General features: G+C 51.1%; 1 protein-coding gene across 1 annotated transcript; it reads right to left on the bottom strand.

Moving 5' to 3' along the window:
* Positions 1 to 177: 177 nt before the first annotated feature.
* On the bottom strand, positions 178 to 23,562 carry LOC132382891 (3-methyl-2-oxobutanoate dehydrogenase [lipoamide] kinase, mitochondrial-like). The gene is made up of 11 exons (XM_059953422.1): positions 23,097 to 23,562; positions 17,876 to 17,944; positions 17,473 to 17,583; positions 17,293 to 17,340; positions 17,028 to 17,147; positions 9,440 to 9,538; positions 8,916 to 8,989; positions 8,103 to 8,231; positions 7,492 to 7,581; positions 6,406 to 6,567; positions 178 to 4,141 (listed from the first exon to the last, which is right to left on the bottom strand). The coding sequence occupies exons 1-11, from the start codon at positions 23,304 to 23,306 to the stop codon at positions 3,997 to 3,999; spliced, it is 1,257 nt and encodes a 418-aa protein (XP_059809405.1). The 5' UTR covers positions 23,307 to 23,562; the 3' UTR covers positions 178 to 3,996.
* Positions 23,563 to 23,981: the final 419 nt, after the last annotated feature.

Here is a 23,981-nt window from a genome sequence, read left to right as displayed (position 1 = left end):
ACCCTGACCAATGGAGGGGAGACTCAAGTTGTTATTCCTTGTCCAACCTCAATTTGTAGGGGATTGAGCAGCATGGCTGCTGCACAAAACGGTTTCCCACTGCACATGAAACATACAAACCAATTTATTTGATGTTGTGATGCGACTGTGAAGAATCACTCACTACACTTGTGCATGTCACATTGAACTTTGACTTTAATGTATTCTATTAACTAGTATGAAAAAATACTCAACCTTACAATCTAGCTCATCTTGGTCACCAGCACTGCACTTTCTCTGTGGCTGTTACACTTTATTCTGCATTCTGTTATTGCTTTACCTTGTTCTACCTCAGTGCACTGAGTAAAGAATTCATTCATTCCATTTAATATCAGAGAAATGTTTAAAATAAACATCCTGAAATTCTTGTTGTTTGCGGACAGCCACGAAAACAAAAGAGTGGCCCAAAGAATGGGTGACACTAAAAACGTTAGATTGCCAAAGCCCCCGCTACTCTACTCCCTCCCAAGCAGCAAAGCAACGACCCCCCCCCCCAACTTAGTTCAGCAAAAAAACCCATCAGCACCCTCCACCTAACAGGCAAGCAATAGCAAAGCCCCGCAAAAGACCATGATCTGCAGTACAGCAGAAACCAACTGTTCCCCCGAAAATTCAACACACCAGACTCTATCTCTCCCTAATAAAGGGACAGGGAACTGTTTTCTTTTGAAGCTTCAGGTGACAATAATAGACCAATTAACCTAGAGATTCCAGGGCATCTTCAAGGAATGATGCCTCAAAAAAGTGGCATCCATCATTAAGGTCCCCATCACCCAGGTCATACCCTGTTCTCGTTGTTACCGTCTGGAAGGAGGTGAGAAGGCACACAATCAACAATTCAGAAACAGTTTCTTTTATCAGAAGGAGATATCGATATGCCATCAGGTTGGAGGCTACCCACTCAGAATATAAAGTGTTGCTCCTCCACTTTGATGGTTATATAATCTGTATGTACTTTCATGATCTTATAAACCTCGATCACATCTGCCATGCCAGAGAGAAAAAACAAGTTTGCACAACCTTTCCTTGCAGCTTATAGCCTCTAATCCAGGCAGCATCCAAGTGAACCTCCTCTGCAAAGACTCAATACCTCCCACCCCTGCTGTAACAGAGCAACCACAACTTCACACAAAGCTCTCAATGCAGCCGACCAGCTTCAATGTATCCAACGCCTCCACTGATGAGAGCAACTGTGCTTGCTCACACCTTACCTTCTTCGATCAGTTGTGCAGCCATTTTCTGGGAGATGTGGACTTGGACCACAAGATGCCTCTGTACACCCACACATTACAGTTCCAGCCATTACAGTGTACTTTTGCCATACAATTGACCACTGCAACAAATCACTGCTCCCCAACTCTGACCAACTACCGACAGGCTGTGGCAAAGGCCCTTCCACCTGTGTGCTCTGTGCTGGCGTTGGGTAAAGCGGTTTGGAGCTACACCTCCACTCCTCGGTCTCCAGGAGCCTCCCGAAAGCCCAGTAATGCTTAGTGTTACTGTTTCATTCCCTCCACCTCCTGTACGTCCTATCCACCCTCCCTCTTTCACTCAATGCTCCCATCCTGCTCCACATTCCTCCCTGCCCCTCCTTCCTTCCACCCCTCCTCCCCAGCCCCACCCTCCCACCCCTCCCTTCATCTCCCCCTCACCAGCCCCCTCCCTCCATCTCCCCGTCCCCAGACCCCTCCCTCCATCTCCGTCCCCAGCCCCCCTCCATCCCCCTTACCCAGCTCCCCCTCCATCTCCCCAGCCCACTCCCTCCCTCTCCCCCCCATTATGTCAGATTCTCCCTGCCCCCACCCATTTCCCCCTCTCAATCACGTCACATTTTTCCTGCCTCCCTCCATCCCTGCCCTTCCCCAACACAGAAAGCAAGATGCGGGGCATTGGAGACGCTATGGTTTAATGTGTTAGGAAGTGAGTGTCTTGATGTGCCGGGTAGGCAAAGCTGGACCAGTGGCAGAGGACGGAGTGTGGTGTGGGGGGGCAACATGTCCTCGCCACCCTCGGTGCAGGACCCCAGTGTGAGCAAACTCCTAGCTGCAAACAATTGGGATGGGGAGATTGAGATTCAGCTCCGGGAGTGGGTTAATCTCTCCCTGTGCTCCTGCATTAACGCCCAGCTCACTCTCTGCCTCCCACCCCCCACAGGCCCCATTTTTCCAGCCAAAATCCAGGGGAGAGCAGTGGGGAAGAGAGAGACACCGTTGGGTCTGGGATAAGGGGAGAAGGGGAGGGAGGGAGGAGATTCTGAAGGGGGAGAGGGGAGGTGATACGGCAGGTGAAATAAGTAGCTGAAGAAGGGAGAGGGGGAGGAGACTGGGAGAAAGGAGCAGTCAGGGAGAGTGGGGGAGTGGAGGCAAGAAGAGGGTGGAAGAGAAAGGGAGGGGCAAGGAGAGAGGGCAGCAGAAGAGGCAGTGAGGAATAGAGGGGAGGGGGCAAGAGGAGAATTGGGCCCCGAGGCCCCAACTTCCACAGACCTGTGACAGTGTGTTAGAGTGAGACAGTATGGAGATTTCCACATGTGTGTTGAAGGGAAAGGCGTGGGAATTTCTGCATTCAGAGTGGAATAGTGTGGGAATTTCTTCCCCGATCATATCGAATGAAATGCACAGAGGAGTAGTCAGGGAATTCCTACGTGCACGTTGAGAAATGGTCTATGAATTTCCACATGCCTGTCAGAAAATGGTCAGGAGATTCCAACATGTGACTTGGAAAGGAATGATATGGAAATTCCTACTCGCCAGCTGAAAATTCCTATTTGGGAATGGTCGGGAAATTTCTACGAGCTGGTCAGTGTGGAATGGAATTGCCTACATGGCACAGGCAGGAAATTTCTGTGTAGATAGGAAGACAATGTTATGGAAACGTCCACACAAATCGGGGAAGGGGGCAGAAATTCCTACACGTGTCAGAGTAGAGTATCAGGAAGTACCCACGTACATGTCTGTGGGGAATGTTTAATTTTTCACATTCACACCCGAGGGAAATGGAAATTTCCCACACGTGTGTTGTGGGAACAAGGAGGGCAGGAGGTAGTGATGCAGAAATCTTCACGTCAGAAGTGAATGACGCAGGAATTCCCACAGATTCCCCCATGTCGGAGCGGAATGGCGAGAACCCTTCTGTAACTGACAAAGAAATGCTGTCGAAGGATTGAAATGGCTTGGTTTGGGTCCATGGTCATTTGGGATAGGAAAGAGTCCCAAGAATTTTGATACAGCCCCTTGGTGATCAACTGGTTGGAGAACAAATTATTTTGGAAGATGGAATTAGACTGGTTGGGTCAGTGTTCATTTGGAAACAGTACTGAAGGATTGAAATGGCCTCATTGATAAAATAGTAGTTGGAAGTGAAATGCTGTTGGAAGACCAAATTGGTCTAGTTGGATCAGTGGTCATTTGGGGATGGGGAATGCTACATGAATATTGGCAAATAACTCGTTGAAGAAGTAGTGGTAGAGTATTGAGATTGCCTTCCTGATGATTGGAGAGGAAATGGATGACTGGGATTCCATGGTGGGGTGGGTGGTGCTGATATTTCGATATGGTCTCCTTGCTGACGTATCAGTGGGTGAGAGGATACTGTACAAGCCCCACTGGCCAGCGGTGAGCTGAAGAGAAATAGCAAGCTGGCCCTGGCTGGCAGTGAATTACCGGGAGTGAAAAGACTGGGACTGGGAGGGATGACCAGAGATTGAGTGGATGCTAACAGCTCAGGGCTCTCCCAATGGCCTCCTCAGCTTCAGAGATATCGAGGTACAAAGCCCGAAGCAGCCTGCCTGACAAGCGTCTAATGGGGGTGGGGGTGGGTTGGAAGGGATGCCTGATCTCTACCCGGTCTTGTTGACCAATGTTAATGAGAAGGGATGCCTGAGAGTCCACCTAACTTCTCTCTCCCTCTCTGTCCCATGGCACACCACACCGTGGTGGGGAGAGTCAGGGGTCTCCCAGTTCAGATGCGGAAGCTCTCCTCCTTGCCGTCGATGTGCCTCAGGCGTAGATAGATGTCTGTGCCGATCCCCTGGAGTGACTGGACCACGAGTGAGCCACGGAGATACTCTGCATAGGCGCGGGAGGTGGGCAGACCGAAACCAAACCTGCACAAGGTGAGGGAGGGAGGGAGGGGACAAAGGTGAAGCAGGGCAATGGAAAGGAGGACAGGTTGAGCACACAAGGTGGGGTGGCAGAGCTAGGGGAAGGTGGAAGGTGCAGGATAGGCTGATTGGCTGGGATTCTGTTGGGAGTGCGAACGGTGGAAAAGGAGGGTGTCCTGTTGGGAGTGGATGGTGGGAATGAACGGGAAAGGAGGGTGTCCTGTTGGGAGTGGACGGTGGGAATGAACGGGAAAGGAGGGTGTCCTGTTGGGAGTGGATGGTGGGAATGAACGGGAAAGGAGGGTGTCCTGTTGGGAGTGGACGGTGGGAATGAACGGGAAAGGATGGTGTCCTGTTGGGAGTGGACGGTGGGAATGAACAGGAAAGGAGGGTGTCCTGCTCGGAGTGGACTGTGGGAATGAACAGGAAAGGAGGGTGTCCTGTTGGGAGTGCGAACGGTGGGAAAGGATGGTGTCCTGTTGGGTGGACGGTGGGAATGAACGGGAAAGGAGGGTGTCCTGCTCGGAGTGGACTGTGGGAATGAACAGGAAAGGATGGTGTCCTGTTGGGAGTGCGAACGGTGGGAAAGGATGGTGTCCTGTTGGGAGTGGATGGTGGGAATGAACAGGAAAGGAGGGTGTCCTGTTGGGAGTGCGAACGGTGGGAAAGGATGGTGTCCTGTTGGGAGTGGACAGTGGGAATGAACGGGAAAGTATGGTGTCCTGTTGGGAGTGGATGGTGGGAATGAACAGGAAAGGATGGTGTCCTGTTGGGAGTGGACGGTGGGAATGAACGGGAAAGGATGGTGTCCTGTTGGGAGTGGATGGTGGGAATGAACAGGAAAGGAGGGTGTTCTGTTAGGAGTGCGAACGGTGGGAAAGGATGGTGTCCTGTTGGGAGTGGACAGTGGGAATGAACGGGAAAGTATGGTGTCCTGTTGGGAGTGGATGGTGGGAATGAACAGGAAAGGATGGTGTCCTGTTGGGAGTGGACGGTGGGAATGAACGGGAAAGGATGGTGTCCTGTTGGGAGTGGACTGTGGGAATGAACAGGAAAGGATGGTGTCCTGTTGGGAGTGCGAACGGTGGGAATGAACGGGAAAGGATGGTGTCCTGCTGGGAGTGGACGGTGGGAATGAACGGGAAAGGATGGTGTCCTGCTGGGAGTGGACGGTGGGAATGAACGGGAAAGGATGGTGTCCTGTTGGGAGTGGACGGTGGGAATGAACGGGAAAGGATGGTGTCCTGTTGGGAGTGCGAACGGTGGGAAAGGATGGTGTCCTGCTGGGAGTGGACGGTGGGAATGAACGGGAAAGGATGGTGTCCTGCTGGGAGTGGACGGTGGGAATGAACGGGAAAGGATGGTGTCCTGTTGGGAGTGGACGGTGGGAATGAACAGGAAAGGAGGGTGTCCTGTTGGGAGTGCGAACGGTGGGAAAGGAGGGTGTCCTGTTGGGAGTGGACGGTGGGAATGAACGGGAAAGGATGGTGTCCTGTTGGGAGTGCGAACGGTGGGAAAGGATGGTGTCCTGTTGGGAGTGCAAACGGTGGGAAAGGAGGGTGTCCTGTTGGGAGTGGACGGTGGGAATGAACGGGAAAGGATGGTGTCCTGTTGGGAGTGCGAACGGTGGGAAAGGATGGTGTCCTGTTGGGAGTGCGAACGGTGGGAAAGGATGGTGTCCTGTTGGGAGTGGACGGTGGGAATGAACGGGAAAGGATGGTGTCCTGTTGGGAGTGGACTGTGGGAATGAACAGGAAAGGATGGTGTCCTGTTGGGAGTGGACGGTGGGAATGAACGGGAAAGGATGGTGTCCTGCTCGGAGTGGACTGTGGGAATGAACAGGAAAGGATGGTGTCCTGTTGGGTGGACAGTGGGAATGAACGGGAAAGGAGGGTGTCCTGTTGGGAGTGCGAACGGTGGGAAAGGATGGTGACCTGTTGGGTGGACAGTGGGAATGAACGGGAAAGGATGGTGTCCTGTTGGGAGTGGACGGTGGGAATGAACGGGAAAGGATGGTGTCCTGTTGGGAGTGCGAACGGTGGGAAAGGATGGTGACCTGTTGGGTGGACAGTGGGAATGAACGGGAAAGGATGGTGTCCTGTTGGGAGTGGATGATGGGAAGGGGTGGGATTCATCAAGGGTGCGGACCATGGGAATGAATGGTAAGAGAGACATCCCATTGGGAGTACGGACGGCGGGAGAGAATGAAAAGTGCTGGGTCCCATTGGGAGTGCCGTTGAAGGGAGTCAGCGGGATGAGACACTTACCCATGCATGGGGCTGGACTGGCCACTGTTGACCATGTCCACCATGTTTCCCAGCATGGTGTTGCACAGCAGGTCCTGGCTGCCGGATCCCGCTGTCGTGAAGTGGTAGTCCATCACCCTGTGGAGGCTCTCATGTGGAATCCCTCCCCCTCGGTCTGAAATCCTGGGAACGATAGAGAGGGCACATTTGACAGAACTCCCTATGTGTGGTTTAGCTGCTAAGCCGGGAGGAACCGTTTCTACTGAGAGGAAAAGGGGCAAAGGGGGGCTATCAGCACCTTAAAACCAGTTGCTGCAGGCAAATAGGGCTCGACAGCTGTGGTTGGCAGCTCATCTAGGAGAAAGAAAATTCTGATCTCAAACCTCTGCTGCCTGGTGGCTGTACCCAAAGCTCAAAGGTAAAAGTCTGGAGCTGGAGTCCCTAAGGCAGTCCTACAGAGTTCAACTCCTGTGACGCTGCTGCTACCAAACTATCGGTAAACTATCGTTTACCCATACAGTCACTCACTGCAGATAAAGGCCATTCGGCCCAACCAAACCCTGCTGCCCAAAATGCTCACACAGCTAGGCCCAATCTCCTGTTCTTGCCCCCAACCTTCCAAACACCTATTAAGTGCTTCTTAAATGATGCAGTTATACCTACCTCAACCACTGCCATAAAATCTCCACCCTCTTGAGCAAAAAAGCTGCCCCTTAGGTCCCTTTTAAATCCCCAAGTCTCTTCGTTACCCTGGGAAAAGACTGTGATCTTCTGTCTGCCCCGCATGATTTTATGAAAGTATAAGGTTGCTTCTCATTGTCCAGAGTTGCCTGGATACCCGCTCCCTCTAACTCAGGCCATCCAGTTCAGGCAACATGCTGGTAAACCTGTTCTGTACTCTTTTCTGGTTTCAGTATGTCCCTCCCAATACAGGGTGACCAAACTTGCTCACGAAATTCCTCGTGTGGCCTCGTGAGCAGAGTGTTCACAGGAGTGAGAGATTGTGTGGGGGATCTGTATTAATGTCAGCAGGATACAGCAATGTCAGGGCACTGGGGGAGAGGGGTCACTGAGGGAGTGGATCTGCGCTACACTTTAATGTTGTACCTGATGATAAAGTCGATGTCGTTGTTGGCGATTGTCACAACAATATCAGGAACGTTGTATGGTGTGTCCAGGTGGCTCTCCATGGTGGCCCTGGAATACCACATCTATTCGTCACTCATCCTCAAACACCAGCTCGATACGACGTCCTGTCCTCTTGCTCACTTCCAGGACAGGATGTCAGACACACCATTATCACTCTCCACTCCCCCCCCCCCCACCATGTCTGGACATCAGATCTACCACCCTCTCCCCTCCCCCCCCCCCCCACCCCGGGACCGGGTGTCAGACACACCATTATCACTCCCCACTCCCCCCACAGTGTCTGGACATCAGATCTACCACCCTCTCCCCCCCCACCCCGGGACCGGGTGTCAGACACACCATTATCACTCCCCACTCCCCCCACGGTGTCTGGACATCAGATCTACCATACTCACCCTCCCCACAGGACTAAGTATCAGACACACCACCCTCTCCCCCACCCCCTCCGCCAGGACCGGGTGTCAGGCACCATTCTCTCCCCCCCACCATCCCCGGGACTGGGTGAGAGACACACCACCCTCTCCCCCCACCCCACCCCCGGGTCAGTGTCTCAATACGTGAGCTCTCACCTCATGGCGTTCTTTAGCAATTCCGGGAGGATGTAGTCCAGAGGCATCGGGATGTAAGGAAAGCGAGCTGCCACGTGTCCACTGATCCGGACCCGTGGAGCGTTCCCATACTTGTGTTCACAGAGGCGCCTGGAAGGGGGAGAGTGTTTCAAAGGTCCCTCGTCTCCATCACCCCATCCCTCCCCAACACCACTCTCCATCTCCGTCACCCATTCCTCCCCAACACCATACCCCATCTCCTTTGGCTCCTCCCTCACTGTCTCCTTTACTCCTTCCTCCCAGTCTCCCTCACCTATGCCTTCCCATCTCCACAACCCCCTCCCTCTCCTCCAAATCTCTATCAACCCTGCCCTCCCCTACATCCCTTCCCGTTTCCATTACCCCCTCACTCTCCTACACCCCTTCCCATTTCCATTACCCCCTCACTCCCCTACACCCCTTCCTGTTTCCATTACCCCCTCACTCCCCTACACCCCTTCCTGTTTCCATTACCCCCTCACTCCCCTACACCCCTTCCTGTTTCCATTACCCCCTCACTCCCCTACACCCCTTCCCATTTACATTGTCCCTCACTCCCCTACACCCCTTCCCATTTACATTGTCCCTCACTCCCCTACATGGGTCCCATCTCTGTGACACCCTTCCCTCCTTTACAATCTATCTAGTCTCCATTACTCCCTCCCTCCTTCCCGTAAGCCCCCCCATCACAGATGCTCCTTCTTGTCTCCCTATGCTTTTCCTCATCTCTCTGAGTCCTGCCCTCCCATCGCCATCAACTCTTCTTTCCCATAGCCCCTCCCTGCCAATGACTACCTGGCGAAGTCCACCCACTTCTCGATGATCTTCTTTGGTGACAGACGCGTACAGATGATGCCGACAAAATCCGGCTGCAATTGAAGGGGAAAAGGAGTTGGACAACCAGTGGCATCAACATGGGTGGTAACGGGGGGGGGCAAACAATGAGCTCCCATTGTGAATGGGAAGGGGCAGGGTCCCAGTGGGAGCGTGGACGGTGGGAGTGAATGGCAAGGGGCAGGGTCCCAGTGGGAGTGAATGGCAAGGGGCAGGGTCCCAGTGGGAGTGAATGACAAGGGGCAGGGTCCCAGTGGGAGTGAATGGCAAGGGGCAGGGTCCCAGTGAATGGGGTAGGTTCCCATTGGAAGTCCGGACCGTGGGAATGAATGGAGTGGTGGTGGGGGGGGGGTTCCTATTGGGAATTCGGCAGGGAAGGGTCCCGGTCGATTGTGAGTGAATACCAGGAACAAGCAGGACACGGCAGGGTTCCCAGTGGGTACACACTGCCCACAGGCATCCAGTCACGTTGCCTTCATGCCTACCCTGTCCTCATGGAGGGCTAGGTGGTGGGTGGCCAGCATCCGCATCCCCAGCCTCGACGTCAGAGTCTTGTCCAGGAACGTTTGGATGACTGTCTCATCCTTGGGGGTGAAAGAGAGACTGAAGTGAGCTCTGCACCAGAGACGGGATTGATTCCCAACTCTGACGTTGGTTGAGCCTTTTCTCCCCACAGGCACCCTGCTGTCCTCCCGTATCCCAACATCCCTTCCCCCTACCACTCCCTTCCCTTCCTCACTTTACTTCCCTCCATACAGTCCCTAATCTCCTCCTCTCCCTGCCTGCCGTCCCATTCCCCACCTTTCTCCCATTCCCTTTGTTTCTTCTGCTCCACCAGCCCTCCCCCACATCCTTCCCTTCCACACTCCCCTCCCTCCCTGTGTTTGAAAGGTCACACTCTGCAGAGGTGGGCTTAACAAGGCAGGCTTCGATGCCACCGGCCTTGCGTATGAATGGACACAGGCCTGGGTGTACCACACAGAGTCAGGCCGTGAGGAGGGGTTCATCGAAGTGGCAGGTTGGTGGATAATGTGGGAAGGGGTGTGGGTACTCAGACAGGATAGACAGAGAGTCAGTACATGTTTGTTTGGGTTTTCAGAAGCCTTCGACAATGTGCCACACATGAGCCTGCTAAACAAGAGCCCATGGTATTAAAGTTATTAGCATGGATAGACGATTGGCTGACTGGAAGGAAGCAGAGGGGGCCTTTTCTGGTTAGCTGCTGGTGTTTTGCAGGGGTTGGTGTTGGGTCCATTGCTTTTCACACTGTATGCTGATGATCTAGATGACAATTGAGGACTTTGTGGCCAAGTTTACAGATGATACAAAGGTTTAAGTTCCTAATACATGTCAATGTACTGCAACTGGTAGATAAATGATCCTTCATTGGTGGAAAAGAAGGTAGAGTTGAGGTGCCTGCAGAAGAACTTCAACAGATTAGAACAGGCATGGGCAAACTGCGGCCCGTTAAGCTTTTTAATCCGGCCCGCAGAACTTGATGAAATTATATTAATAAACCTTGTTAACGTTTTTTCCCCGCAATTCTGGCGTTTTCCCAATAGATGACGCACTCTATATACATTGACCTTTGTTGAGCGTATTACTCCACATTTTCGCTTTACTCTTTGTTCGGCTCGACCTATTTGTGTGAACAGGCGTTCAGCGTCATGGACATCAACAAAGCCAGCCACAGATCCAAGTTAACTGACCAACACCTCAGATCCATCCTGAGAATCGCCACAACAAAACTAAATCCAGACTTTGATATGCTGGCTAAAAAGGGAGACCAACAACACTGTTCCCACTGAAATTAAAAATAAGTTTCTTCGTTGTGTTATGTAAAAAATGCATTTGAAAATATTTTTTTCAATAAGCCCTACATGTTACATGTCATTTCTGTTAAGTGATGGACATGAGTAGTGCGCAGGTGCACGTACGTTCTCAAAATAAAAAATGCGCTCCAGATCAAATAACGCGCTCCGCATACTGGCGCGCTGTCCCTGTTCTGTCTTTGTGCTGGTCATTGTTGAGTTTTGGCACATGGGACAATTGAATAAGAAGGAGCAGGACAAGTAGACCTGCATCTCCTACCGTTTTTGAAATAAAGACAGTCAGGAGGAGAGTGATGATGATAATATCTTGAAGGATAACAGAATTTTCAGTGCTTTAAAATAATAACTGTTACTATTTAAAAAAAGCTGTATTTTATTCATTTAATTTTCAGTGTTTTAAAAGTCATTTCAATAAATAGCTAAATACCATGGGACTTCAAAGACAGATATTTTGTTGTAATGCATTTGTTCATTTTCAATTGAAATTAAAGCACATGTTTTCTACATATCCCATGATATTTTATTTTCTCTTATGAGGTGTATTACCAAAACACTCCGTCCATCTGCTCCTGGTCCGGCCCCCCTGTCAAATTTTAGAACCCTTTGTGGCCCACAAGTCAAAAAGTTTGCCCACCCCTGGATTAGAAGAATAGGCAAAGAAGTGGCAGGTAAGGGAACTGTACAGTCATGCACTTTGACAGAAGTAAAGCTGCACACTATTTTCTAAACAGCAAGTGAACTTAAAAAAAAAATGGTGGTGCAAAGGGACTCGGGAGTCCTGGTGCAGGATTCCCTAAAGGTTAACTTGCAGGTTGAGTCGGTGGTGAGGAAGGCAAATGCAATATTAAGCATTCATCTTCAGAGGACTAGAATATACGCAATGCCAAGGCTTTACGAGGCATCCATCAGACCACATTTGAGGTAACGTTAGCAGCTGTGGTCCCCAAACCCAAGAAAGGATGTGCTGGTATTGGAGATAGAGAATATTTATGAGAATGATCCTGGGAATGAAAGGGTTAATGTAAGAGGAGCTTTCGATGGGGTAGGACCTGTACTTGCTGGAGTTTAGAAGAATAATTGGGGAGGGGGGGTAGAATCTCATTGAAACCTACAGAATACTGAAAGGGCTGGGGAGAGTGGATGTAGGGAGGATGTTTCCAATAGTGGGCGAGTCTACGACCGGAGGGCACAGCCTCAGAATAGAAAGACATCAGTGTAGATGAGGAGGAATTTCTTTAGCCAAAGGGTGGTAAATTTGTGGAATAGGTTCTTAATTGGGTATAGCAGAGGTTGATAGGTTCTTGATTAGTAAAGGCATCAAAGGTTACAGGGAGAAGGTAGGACAGGGTTGAGAGGGAAGTTAAATCAGCCATGATTAAATGGCTGAGAAGACTTGATATGCCAAATGACCTGATTCTGCTCTTATGGAATGTAAAATGGAGCAGGGGTCAGCACGGCATCAATGGGCCAAAGGGCCTGTGGGATCACTTTCGTGCTCCATACTTGATGCAGTTTCGGGAATTTAAACCAGGGCTTGCATAGTGGACAAGGTCATAGAGTCGAAGGACCCAAGGGTACAGGTGTGGGCTTTCCTGAAAGTGGGGTCGCAAGTAGACAGGACGGTGTACATCAGTAAGTACGCTGTGTAAGGAAGTTGGGAACTCACATTGCAGTGGTACAAGATGTTGGTGAGGCCACACGGACTATTGTATACAGTTTTGTTGGCCCTTCGATCAGAAAAATGTCATTAAGCTGAAGAGTGCAGAGGAGATTTCTAACAATGTTGCTGGGACTTAAGGGATGGAGTTATAGGGAAACTGGATAGGTTGAACCTTATTCCTTTAAGTATAGGGGACACTCCAAGGAGATCCTTGGAACATAGACTGAGAGATTTGATGGAAGTATACAAAATTATGAATAAATGCAAGCAGGCTTTTTCCATTGAGGTTGGGTGGGACTACAACCAGAGGTCACAGGTTAAGGGTGAACGGTGAAAAGTTTAAGGGGAACGTGAGGGGAAACTTCTTCACCCAGAGGGTCATGAGAGTGTGGAACGAGCTGCCAGCAGAAGTGGTGCATGTGAGCTTGATTTCAATGTTTAAGAGAAGTTTGGATAGGTACGGGATAATAAGGGTGTGGAGGGCTATGGTCCCGGTGCAGGTCAATGGGAGAAGGTTGAAATGGTCTAGATGCCTGTTTCCCTGCTGTACTTTTCTATGACTGAGGGGCAACTGTGTTGAAATGTATAAAATGAGTATTGTGGTCATAGCATCCGGAAACCCACAATCTCCATCAGCTCAGATGTTCCACAAACCTGTGTGCCTAACCCTTTGCTCTACTCGCGATTTTGTGACTACGTCCAGCTCCATTTGCCGAAGACACCACTACTGTTGGCCAAATCAAAGGTGGTGACGAATCGGCACATGAGAGGGAGACTGAAAATCTGGTTGAGTGGTGCCACAACCACCACCCCGCACCGAGCATCAGCAGAACCAAATAATCGATTATCGACTGCAGGAAGAAAGCAGAGGACCTTGAGCCATGAGGTCACTGGTGGATCAGAGGTAGAGTGGGTCAGTAACTTTAAATTCCTTGGCGTTACCATATCAGAGACTTGTCCTGGGACCAACACATCAACACTACAAAGACTGCATGCTTGTTTTCTCAGGATTATGATTACATCAAAAACTTCAACTAACTTCTCTGGATGCACAGTAGAGAGCATCCTGACTGGCTGCTTCACAGCCTGGTATGGAAACATCGATGCCCAGGGATGGAGAAGTCCACACAAAGTGGTGGATACGGCACAGTCCATCACAGGCAAAGCCCTCTCCACCACTGAGCACATTGACAAGAAAGCAGCATCCATCATCAAATACTCCCACCACCCGGGCCATTCACTCTTCCGGCAGGTTCGGGAACAGGTATTACCCTCAAACCACCAGGCCCCTGAACCTGGGGGATAACGTCACTCAACTCTGAACTGATTCTCCACCTACAGGCTCACTTTTAAGAACCCAGCCACCCATGTTGTCGGTCCAGTTATTTATTTATTTGTACAATTTGTCTTTTGTACATTGGTTGTGTACATTTTGTCATAAATTCTACTGTACCTTCTATTTTCCTGTATATCCCTATAAGAAAATGAATCCCAAGGTGACATGTATGTACCTTGATAATAAATTTACCATGAATTTAATTTACAGGAAGGTCGTGACTAAGGACCATGGGGAGCATTGTAAAACAGAGGTACTCGAGGGAACAAGTGTGCACACTGGTCTTCGGTCACTGGTCATCGGTCAGGGCACTGAGTACAGGAATTGGGATATTATGTGGCACCATAATAAACCATCATAAAAGAGATAATAAACCTGATTCTGTACAAGATGTTGGTGAGGCGGCACTCGGAGTATTGTGTTCAGTTCTAGTTGCCCAGAAAAAGGGTGGGTGTGATTAGTGTAAGACAGGAGGACCCCGGGGAGTGTTGTAGTACAGTGAGACCCAGGGGTACATATACCTGGTTCCTTGAAAGTGCCATCACAGGGAGACAGAACAATGAAGGTGTTCGGAACGCAAGCCTTCATCAATCAAGGCACTGAGTACAGGCATCACGGGTGGAAGTATATTTGGAACTTTGAGATCTTTTAAAATATATTTAATCTTGCAATGTGACAAAATGGAATTTGTATAATCCCAGAATGTTTTGCTATATGCAAAGTGTGTATGTGACAGGAGGCACGGAATGTTCTGCTCAGGAAGATCGATACATTGATTGGCCTTAAATAGAAGTGAAACAGGCTCCCGCTGCTGGGGGCGGGGTCAGCCAGAACAGATAACAGGCAAAGAATTGTATAAAGACTGTAAGATGGAGGCTGCCTGCCATCCAGTCTGTTGAGTGGAGGTGGACTGCACCTCGCAAGTAACAATGCACTTTTGAAAAGATCCTCTGCGTTCTTTAGTTCTCTGTTGCAAGACCGTGCGAATGGTACACAACACATTTCTGTTGCATGAGGCTACACTCGGAGCACAGTACGCGGTTCCAGTCGTGCTGCCATAGGAAGGGGTTGATTAAGCTGGAGAGGGAGCAGAACAGATTCACGGGGATGTTGCCAGGACTGGAGGACTTGAGTTACAAGAAACTGGACTGGCTGGACTGTTTTCCCTGGAGTGAAGGAGGCTGAGAGGTGACCATATAGAGGTTTATAAAATCATAAGGGGCCGAGATACGGTAGATAGTTACACAGTGTTTCCCCTCTTCCCTCCCCCACCTGCCACCCCACCAGGGATGGGGAGTCTAAAAAACTAAGGTAACAGATTTAAGGCGAGAGGAGACACATTTACTTTCACAACGGGTGGCGGTGGGGGTGTATATGGGATGAGGAAGTGGCAGTCATTCCTGTTACAATTTTACAACACAGAAGCAGGCCTTTAAGCCCAACTCATTCATGCTATTTATGAACTGGCCCCATTTACCTGAGTTTGGTCCATATCCCTCCAAAACTGGAGTCCACAGACCCCTTGGTTAATGGTATTGGTCCATGGCATAAAAAAGGTTGGGAACCCCTGGTCCAAACCTTTCCTATCCACATACCAAGCGTCCTTGAAATATTTTCAATGTCCCTGCTACAACCACTCTTTCCTTACACAGACTACCCTCTGGGTGAAAAAGTTGCCTGAATTCTCGTGGACCACACCTCTGCAAATCCTGCACCAGGAAGACATTTCTACAGATTCACCCCCACTCCACACTGGGAACATATTCCCAAAAATGCCACTCCCCTGCCCACGTTACCTGTCCCCCAACTCCTGTTCCGCACAGGTCTCACCCCCCAAACCCTGTCATGCATGGGTCTCACCCCCCCCAAACCCCCAACCCCTGTCCAACATGGGTCTCACCCCCCCGACCCCCAAACCCTGTCCAGCAGGGGTCTCACCCCCCCGACCACCCTCCGTCACGGGTCACCCCACCGACCCCCGTCCGGCACGGGTCACCCCCCCGACCCCCGTCCGGCACGGGTCACACCCCCGACACCCGTCCGGCACGGGTCACACCCCCGACACCCGTCCGGCACGGGTCTCACCCCCGACACCCGTCCGGCACGGGTCACACCCCCGACACCCGTCCGGCACGGGTCACACCCCCGACACCCGTCCGGCATGGGTCTCACCCACCCGACCCCCCTCCGTCACGGGTCTCACCCCCCCGACCCCCCTCCGTCACGGGTCTCACCCCCCCGACCCCCGTCCGGCACGGTCACCCCCCCGACCCCCGTCCGGCACGGGTCACCCCCCCGATCCCCGTCCGGCACGGGTCACCCCCCCGACCCCCGTCCGGCACGGGTCACACCCCCGACACCCGTCCGGCACGGGTCTCACCCCCGACACCCGTCCGGCACGGGTCACACCCCCGACACCCGTCCGGCATGGGTCTCACCCACCCGACCCCCCTCCGTCACGGGTCTCACCCCCCCGACCCCCCTCCGTCACGGGTCTCACCCCCCCGACCCCCCTCCGGCACGGGTCTCACCCCCCCGACCCCCCTCCGTCACGGGTCTCACCCCCCCGATCCCCGTCCGGCACGGGTCTCACCCCCCCGACCCCCGTACGGCACGGGTCTCACCCCTCCGACCCCCCTCCGTCACGGGTCTCACCCCTCCGACCCCTCTCCGTCACGGGTCTCACCCCCCCGACCCCCCTCCGGCACGGGTCTCACCCCCCCGACCCCCCTCCGTCACGGGTCTCACCCCCCCGACCCCCCTCCGTCACGGGTCTCACCCCCCCGACCCCCGTCCGGCACGGGTCTCACCCCCCCGACCCCCCTCCGTCACGGGTCTCACCCCCCCGATCCCCGTCCGGCACGGGTCTCACCCCCCCCGATCCCCGTCCGGCACGGGTCTCACCCCCCCCGATCCCCGTCCGGCACGGGTCTCACCCCCCGACCCCCCTCCGTCACGGGTCTCACCCCCCCGACCCCCGTCCGGCACGGGTCTCACCCCCCCGACCCCCCTCCGTCACGGGTCTCACCCCCCCGACCCCCGTCCGGCACGGGTCTCACCCCCCCGACCCCCGTACGGCACGGGTCTCACCTCCCCCACCCCCGTCCGTCACGGGTCTCACCCCCCCGACCCCCGTCCGGCACGGGTCTCACCCCCCCCGACCCCCGTACGGCACGGGTCTCACCCCCCCGACCCCCGTACGGCACGGGTCACCCCCCCCGACCCCCGTCCGGCACGGGTCTCACCTCCACGTACTTGCGGCTCTCCCGGAAACCCTCGGCCAGCATGGTCACCACGTCCTTGTGGTCATCAAGCAGTTGTTGAAGCAGTCGGCAGTACTGGGCCTCAGCCTCAGCATCCTTAATCTGTGAGGGGTGGCGGTGGGAGAAGAGGGTTGAGAGTAAGAACGCTGTCCTTAATCCACTGGTAGGGTCAGTGGGTGCCCAATACAGCACCACCCCACCCCACGAGAAGGGGAGAGGCTGGTGGGGGGGGGGAGACGAGACTCACCGGGGGGAAGTCACTGAGCTTCTGGAAGGCCCGAATGTACAGCTCGTGCTGGAAGAGAAGCGAAATGTCAGGTGGGGCAGAGAGAAGACAGAGTCAAACAACCCCACCCTGTCAGAGAGGCAGGAGGGGCGGAGCCAGGACCAGACGCGAGGGGACGGAGGGAGGGGAGAGGTCACTCACCACCTGCAGGATGGTAGGGTTACAGCCCAGGATGAAGGGCAGGTTACGGATACTCTGGATCCGGTGGGCGATCCGCACCGGCAGCTCCTTTAGCAGGTAGCGGGCGCTCTTCTGTCAGGGGGAGAGAGTCCGTCAGGTCCACATCAGCCCTGGTCCCTGTCTGTATCTCCCAAAACCAACACAGTCCCCTGTTGTACCACACCTAACCACTCCTCCTCCCCATCCCAACATTAACAGTACCCCATGCTCATCTTCCCCCACCTCCCATATCCTTGAACCCATCCACCCTCACATTTCACTCTGGTATTCCTCATCCCAACCCTCTCCCTCACCCTAACCTATTACCCCACTTTCCCCTCCTCTCCCCCCCACTTCCGTCCCCTTACCCCCACCTCACACCTACCAACAGGTGTGTGCCATCCGGTGACTTGCCGGCGTACAGCATGGTGGTGGGAGTGAGCCGCACAGATGCCTGAGGGGAAAGGGGAGAACCAGTGAAATGTCACCCCTTATTTCGATTTCACCGTCCCCGAATCACCCCATCCTCACCGTCCTCCCACTCAAACCGCGACCCGTACAGCAATGAGCCCACAATCTCCATTCCAAGGACGAAGCCGTATTCAAGCTGAATCCCCTTTTGTTCCTCGTTCCCTCATTCTCTGCCCATTCAGTCTGTCTAAATGCCTCTATCGTGCTGTGAGAAGCCTCTACCTCTACCTGCATGTTCAGACATTTTCAGCACTTCCAGGGACATCTCTACAAATATTACTGATTTTGAACAAAAGTACAATCCAGTGCATAAATACGGAAAGGAACTTCCTGACATTGTATTAGCTTTTAAATTGCTGGATACTGTGTCCAGACATAAAGGACGGACAGCTGGCATTAACTGCATGTACAGAAATCTATGCTTCTATGAAATCGACACTGAAGAAAGTGGCAGCCCAGTGTACTAAACGTAATGGAGAAAGGAAAGTTGTTAAAACAAAAAATGCTCATCTTTGCTGTTTGAACATTATCAGTGGTTATTCCAGGCACCCGGGCACTTTCTGTTTAAAAAAAACTTGTCCCACATATCACTGGAGTTATCGTGTCTCACCGTAACTGCATGTCCTCCAGTGTTTGACATGGGGAGAAAGTTGCTGTCTACTCTGTCTGTGCCTCTCATAATCTTATGAACCTCTATCAGATCCCCCCTCAGCTTCCACCACTCCAGAGAAAAACTCAAGTTTGCCCGACCTCTCGATACAGCACGTGCCCTCTAATTCAGACAGGAATTGGACACAGTACTTCAATCGTGGCCCAGCAGTCTGTACAGCTTAATCACCGAAATCAGAACTTCCCAAACAGGGGCCTACAGACCCCTTGCCTAATGGCATTGGTCCATGGCTTAAGAAAGACTGGGAACTCCTGCCGCAAATGATGAGCGCAAGCATTGGCATTCCCCTTGTTTACCTCAATGACCGCACCTACTTTTGGGTCATCTGCAAACGTCATTCTCATGCAAACCATAGACATCTATGGCAAACTGCAAAGGGCCCAGCCATGATCCCTCGAGATCACCACTACCTTACACCGTCACTCTCTGCTTCCTGTTGATCAACCAAGTACCGACTCTCCCTGGATCCCGTGAGCTTTAACCTTCCCAAGCAGCCTAAAACGCAGAAAGTCATCAAAGGCCTTGCTGAAGTCCACATAGACCACGTTGACTGCCTTTGCCCCCACCAAGTTACAACACAGCCTGGACAAGTCATTTGGCCGATGATGTGTCCGTGTTGGTTATTCTAATCAAACAGTTGTCCTGCGTATCCGACGATGACAGGCTGGGAGAGCTTGGAAAGTGGAAAAGCCCTTGCACAGGGCAGTTCCACTCTCTCGACCCTGGAAGTCCGGGTCCAGTGGTACGAGTAATCATCACAACTGGGGTCTTCCTTGGTTGCAGTGCTTGACCATTGTGGTGCTAGAGGACAACATCCTCAAGACATCATTAAGAAACCCCTTTCTTTTTATTTCATATGTGGAGGCTACCCTAGTAAATATACTTAAGACAAGGTTGGATAGATTTTTGCATAGTAGGGGAACTAAGGGATATGGGGAAGAGGCAGGTAGGTGGAGATGAGTCCATGGCCAGATCAGCCATTATCTTACTGAATGGTTGAGCAGGCTCGACAGGCCAGATGGCCGACTCCTGCTCCCGTTTCTTACGTTCTTATCTACATTGTGGCTGTGTGTTTTCAGGCCGATTGGGAATTCTGACGTGTTGCTGTCTCCGAGAGGGTTCCAGGAGGCTGCGAGCAAAGCATGGAGGCCAGGGAGCCAGGAGATGGGGTACGGGCCCAGGATCGACTCCGTCTCTCGCCGATTAAAGTGCTGATGAAGACTGAAATCATCGAGGCAAGTGTGGAAGGTGAGCGAGTGTTCAGCGCTGTCTACCGGCCTCCTGCTCATGACTGCCGGAGGAGGGCGTCTGCCTCTCTCCCCTTGCCCTCGCTGGTCTCGAGGGAAGGTCCTTGCATTTGAATAACCTCTCTCTCCCTCAATGCTGTTGGGGGATGGTGCCTGAGCAAGGTTTAATCAACATACATTACAGATTGGGGACTCCAGTTCACCTTGTGATGTCTTTGATTGTTTTGCTGCTAGTTCAGCCAATTTCTGAATCAGGATGATGGACAGATAATGAACACTGAGCTGAACTGGACTGAAATGCCTTTTTATTTTGTGTTTTACATTCTGCGTTTTCACTTTTTGCTGCGGTTTGCGCAATTGTTTTCTTTTTGCATGGGTGTGGGTGGGGGTTGATGATTTTCTCTCAATGGATTCCATGGTTTTCTTGGCTGTCTGTAGGAAGACAAATCTCAGGGTTGTATACTGCTTACCTACTTTAACAATAAATGTGCTTTGAATCTTTGAGCAGCACTTTAACTAAGAATTCAAAATCCATTGTTCCCCTTTATCCACTGAGCTCATTTTATCCTCAAAGAACTCCAAAGCTCTTCAAATAAAAACCCATTATTTTGAATACCGCAAGCTCAGGGAATGAAGTCCAAACCCATTCAACCTTTCCCTAAAAATCATCCTTGTAAATCTTCTCTTCACTCTTTCAATCTTATTGACATCTTTCTTGCAGGTGACCAATACTCCAACTTCAGCCTCACCAACGTCTTATACAAAACAAGCTCATCAAAACATCTCAGCTACTAGTCAATGCTCTGATTTATGAAGGCCAATGTGGCAAAAGCTCTCTGTGATGCCAGGTCACTCAAACAGCGTAGAAACAGGCTCTATTGACTCTATAGGGGTGGGCAGCACAAGGTGGGGGGGGGGGGAAATTTCACACGGTCCGTCACAGGAAGAATGTGAAAACTCCTCAAACAGCGGCGGAGTCGATCATTAAGGACCCCCACCACCCAGGTTAGGCCTTGTTCTCATTGCTACCGTCAGAAAGCCTGAAGACACACACTCAATGATTCAGGAACAGCTTCTTCCCCTCTGCCATCCAAAGTCTGAATAGGCACTGAAATCATGAACACTATCTGACTATTTATTATTTCAATTTTTCCACTACCTATTTAATGTATATATTAAATAAAAATATATATACACATACATGTCCATGCATATATACACTGTAATTTACAGTTTCATTTCTTTACCAATGTACTGCTGCCGCAAAGATTACAAATTTCACGGCACACACCGCTGATACTAAAACCGATTGGGTTTCAGATATGTGCATGCACAAAGTGGCAGGGGTGGCGATGGAACGTGTAACTCTACACCTGAGCAGCATTGTGTATACACACTGTTCCACAGTGGCAACTATCCAGAAGCAATTTCTCTCCCTCTGATCCTCTCTCCAATTACTTTTCACTGATGACCTCTGGGTTTTCAACCTTGCTGTTTCCAGAAATAGTCTCTCTAATCACAGCCTTCCAAAGGACACAAAGAATAAATCAGGCATCTCCTGTTGTGTATTTAATATTTCAGTAATATTTGAGTAATCTAGTATGTATATATAGTTTGATTAAGCATTATTGTACAAAATTATAATAAACAGGGACAGCACATCCTTCCTTCGGAAGGAAAATGCTCATAATCTTCCAAACGTGGTCTGGCTGCACCACAGCCTGGAAAAGAAACCCCAATGCCTCCGAACTGAAAATCCTTTCAAAAGGTAGAGGATTTGGGCCCAGTCTATCATGGGTAAAACCCTATGAACCACTGAGCATGTCTACATGAAGCACTGCCGTAGGAAAGCAGCATCCATCATCAGGTACCCCCACCACCCAGGCCATGCTCTCTTCTCGCTGCTGCCATCAGGTAGAAGGTACAAGAGCCTCAGGACTCGCACCACCAGGTTCAGGAACAGTTACTACCCCTCAACCATCAGGCTCTTGAACAAAAGGGGATAATTACACTCACTTGCTCATCCATTGAGATGTTCCCACAGTTCCCACTTTAAGGACTCTATCTTGTTATTTCATGTCTTTGTTATTGTGGTGAACTATATATACCTGTCTGGACACGCCCCTCCCCCCCACCCCGCTGACTGCTCCTGTGGCTCCTCCTATGGACCCCGGTTTAAAGGCGATTGGAGGCACAGCCCCGGCCTCAGTCTCCAGGATGTTGTGTGGTGGTCACTTGCTGCTTGTGTTTTCTTCCAGCCAATAAAAGCCTATATCTCGCCTCACATCTCCGAGAGTTATTTTTTGCTATTTATATATAATTAAACAGTTTGTTATTTCTGCACTCTGGTTGATCTTTCATTGATCTTGTTATAGTTACTATTTGTTGATTTGCTGAGTATGCCCACAGGAAAATGAATCTTAAGGATGTACTCTAGAAAAATTTTTGTTTGAACGTCAGCACCTTATAAATCCTCAGCTGTACATTCTTGCTCTTATATTCTAGTCCTCTCAAAATGAATGCTGGCATTGCAGTTGCTTTCCTCACCAACAACTCAATCTTCAAGTTAATCTGAAGTTAGTCCCGAACTAGAACTTCCAAATTCACTTGCAACTCTAATTTCTGAATTCTTTCATTTTCAAAATAACAGTCACAGAATAATAGTCAGAAAGAGGCCCTTCTGCCCAACTTACACATGCTAACCTAGCTGACCATCTAAGCTCGTTCCATTTACCCATATCACACTAAACCTTTTCTATCCACATACCTAACCAAGTGTTTTCTTAATGTACCAACCTCTACCACTGGCAGCTCACTCTATAAATGGACCACCCACTGACTGAGTTGCCCCTCCGATTCCTTTTAAACCTCTCCCCTCACACTGCACGTCTTCTAATTTTCTGGATCCCTGCGCGTTCTCTCTATCTATGACCCTTGTGATTTTTTTAGACCTCTCAGGTGACCTGTCATTCTCCTATGTTTCAAGGACTACAGTCCTAGCAATCTCAACATCTAAGTCAGTAGGTCCTTGCACCATCCTTGCCAATATTATTTGCAATGCTTCAAGCTTAACGACTTCCCTCCTAGCAACAGGTGATATAATCTATCCACAGTACTCCAAATGCAACCTCACTAAAATTGCCTACACCTGCAACAGAATGTCCCAACTCACAGAAGAGGCAGAGAAACACAGGACTAGGGCAAGGAGTAGTCTTTACCTTCTCGGCCGCACTGTCGATGGCGGTTTGGTTGTAGAAGGTGCTGACGGCCTTTGAGCGTTCTTTGGTCATTTCATGGTGATGCTGGTGCTGGTGGTGGTAATGATCACTGGCCGAGGTGGACCGACATCTGAAAGAAGTGGAGGCCAGAGTGGTCCATCTCCAAGTACCAGCCATCCCCATCCTGGCCAAGCTCCAAGCTGCCACCATCTTGCAACCCAACACAATCCAACCAAGACTCAAAGTTGGGAGGATCTTTCAATGTTTGATGAGTAAATCCACTTAAAGTTGGATTTTATCGAAGAGTAAGGCATTCTGTTGACAAAGTTCTTCCATTGTGCTCTTCTTGGCTCGGAAATACCTAGCCCTCATGGAGGCGAAAGTCAACAAACGAGTTAGCTCCAAATGGTCAAGGTCGCCATCTTGAAGTCTCCCCTCTCCCCTTCCGGGTCTTTTTCCTTCGCCCACCGAGGTCCGACAAACAGCGTGCGCAATGACGTCACTTAGCACAGTCTCCCGCAGCCTCTGCGTGCTGGCGTCACGGCAGGATGTTTTCTCCTGAGAGACAGGTAGTTAGACCAATCAAGAGAAGAGATGGCAGGTTAGTGCCGGAAATTCAGCAAATGAGAGCGGGGTGGAGGGCTGGTTGGAAAGTCGTGAAAAATTAATTACGGCTCCAACGACCAGGGAGGCGCAGTTTCAATATGAAATGACGATGGAGGCCCCGGTGAGGGAAAGAGGCGGGATCGAGCTAGGTTTGGACGCCCAATTACGTGGCAGGGATTCCTACGCAGATTCAACAAAAGCTAAAGGAGGGGGAGGGAGCAAACAACAGGGTACGACCAATCACATGGAGGCGGCTGGTTTTATCGTGAGCTGTCGATC

This window comes from Hypanus sabinus, chromosome 29 (assembly GCF_030144855.1).
Source record: "Hypanus sabinus isolate sHypSab1 chromosome 29, sHypSab1.hap1, whole genome shotgun sequence".
In the NCBI taxonomy this organism is placed as follows: domain Eukaryota; kingdom Metazoa; phylum Chordata; class Chondrichthyes; order Myliobatiformes; family Dasyatidae; genus Hypanus; species Hypanus sabinus.
This window is presented reverse-complemented; position numbering and strand designations above follow the sequence as displayed.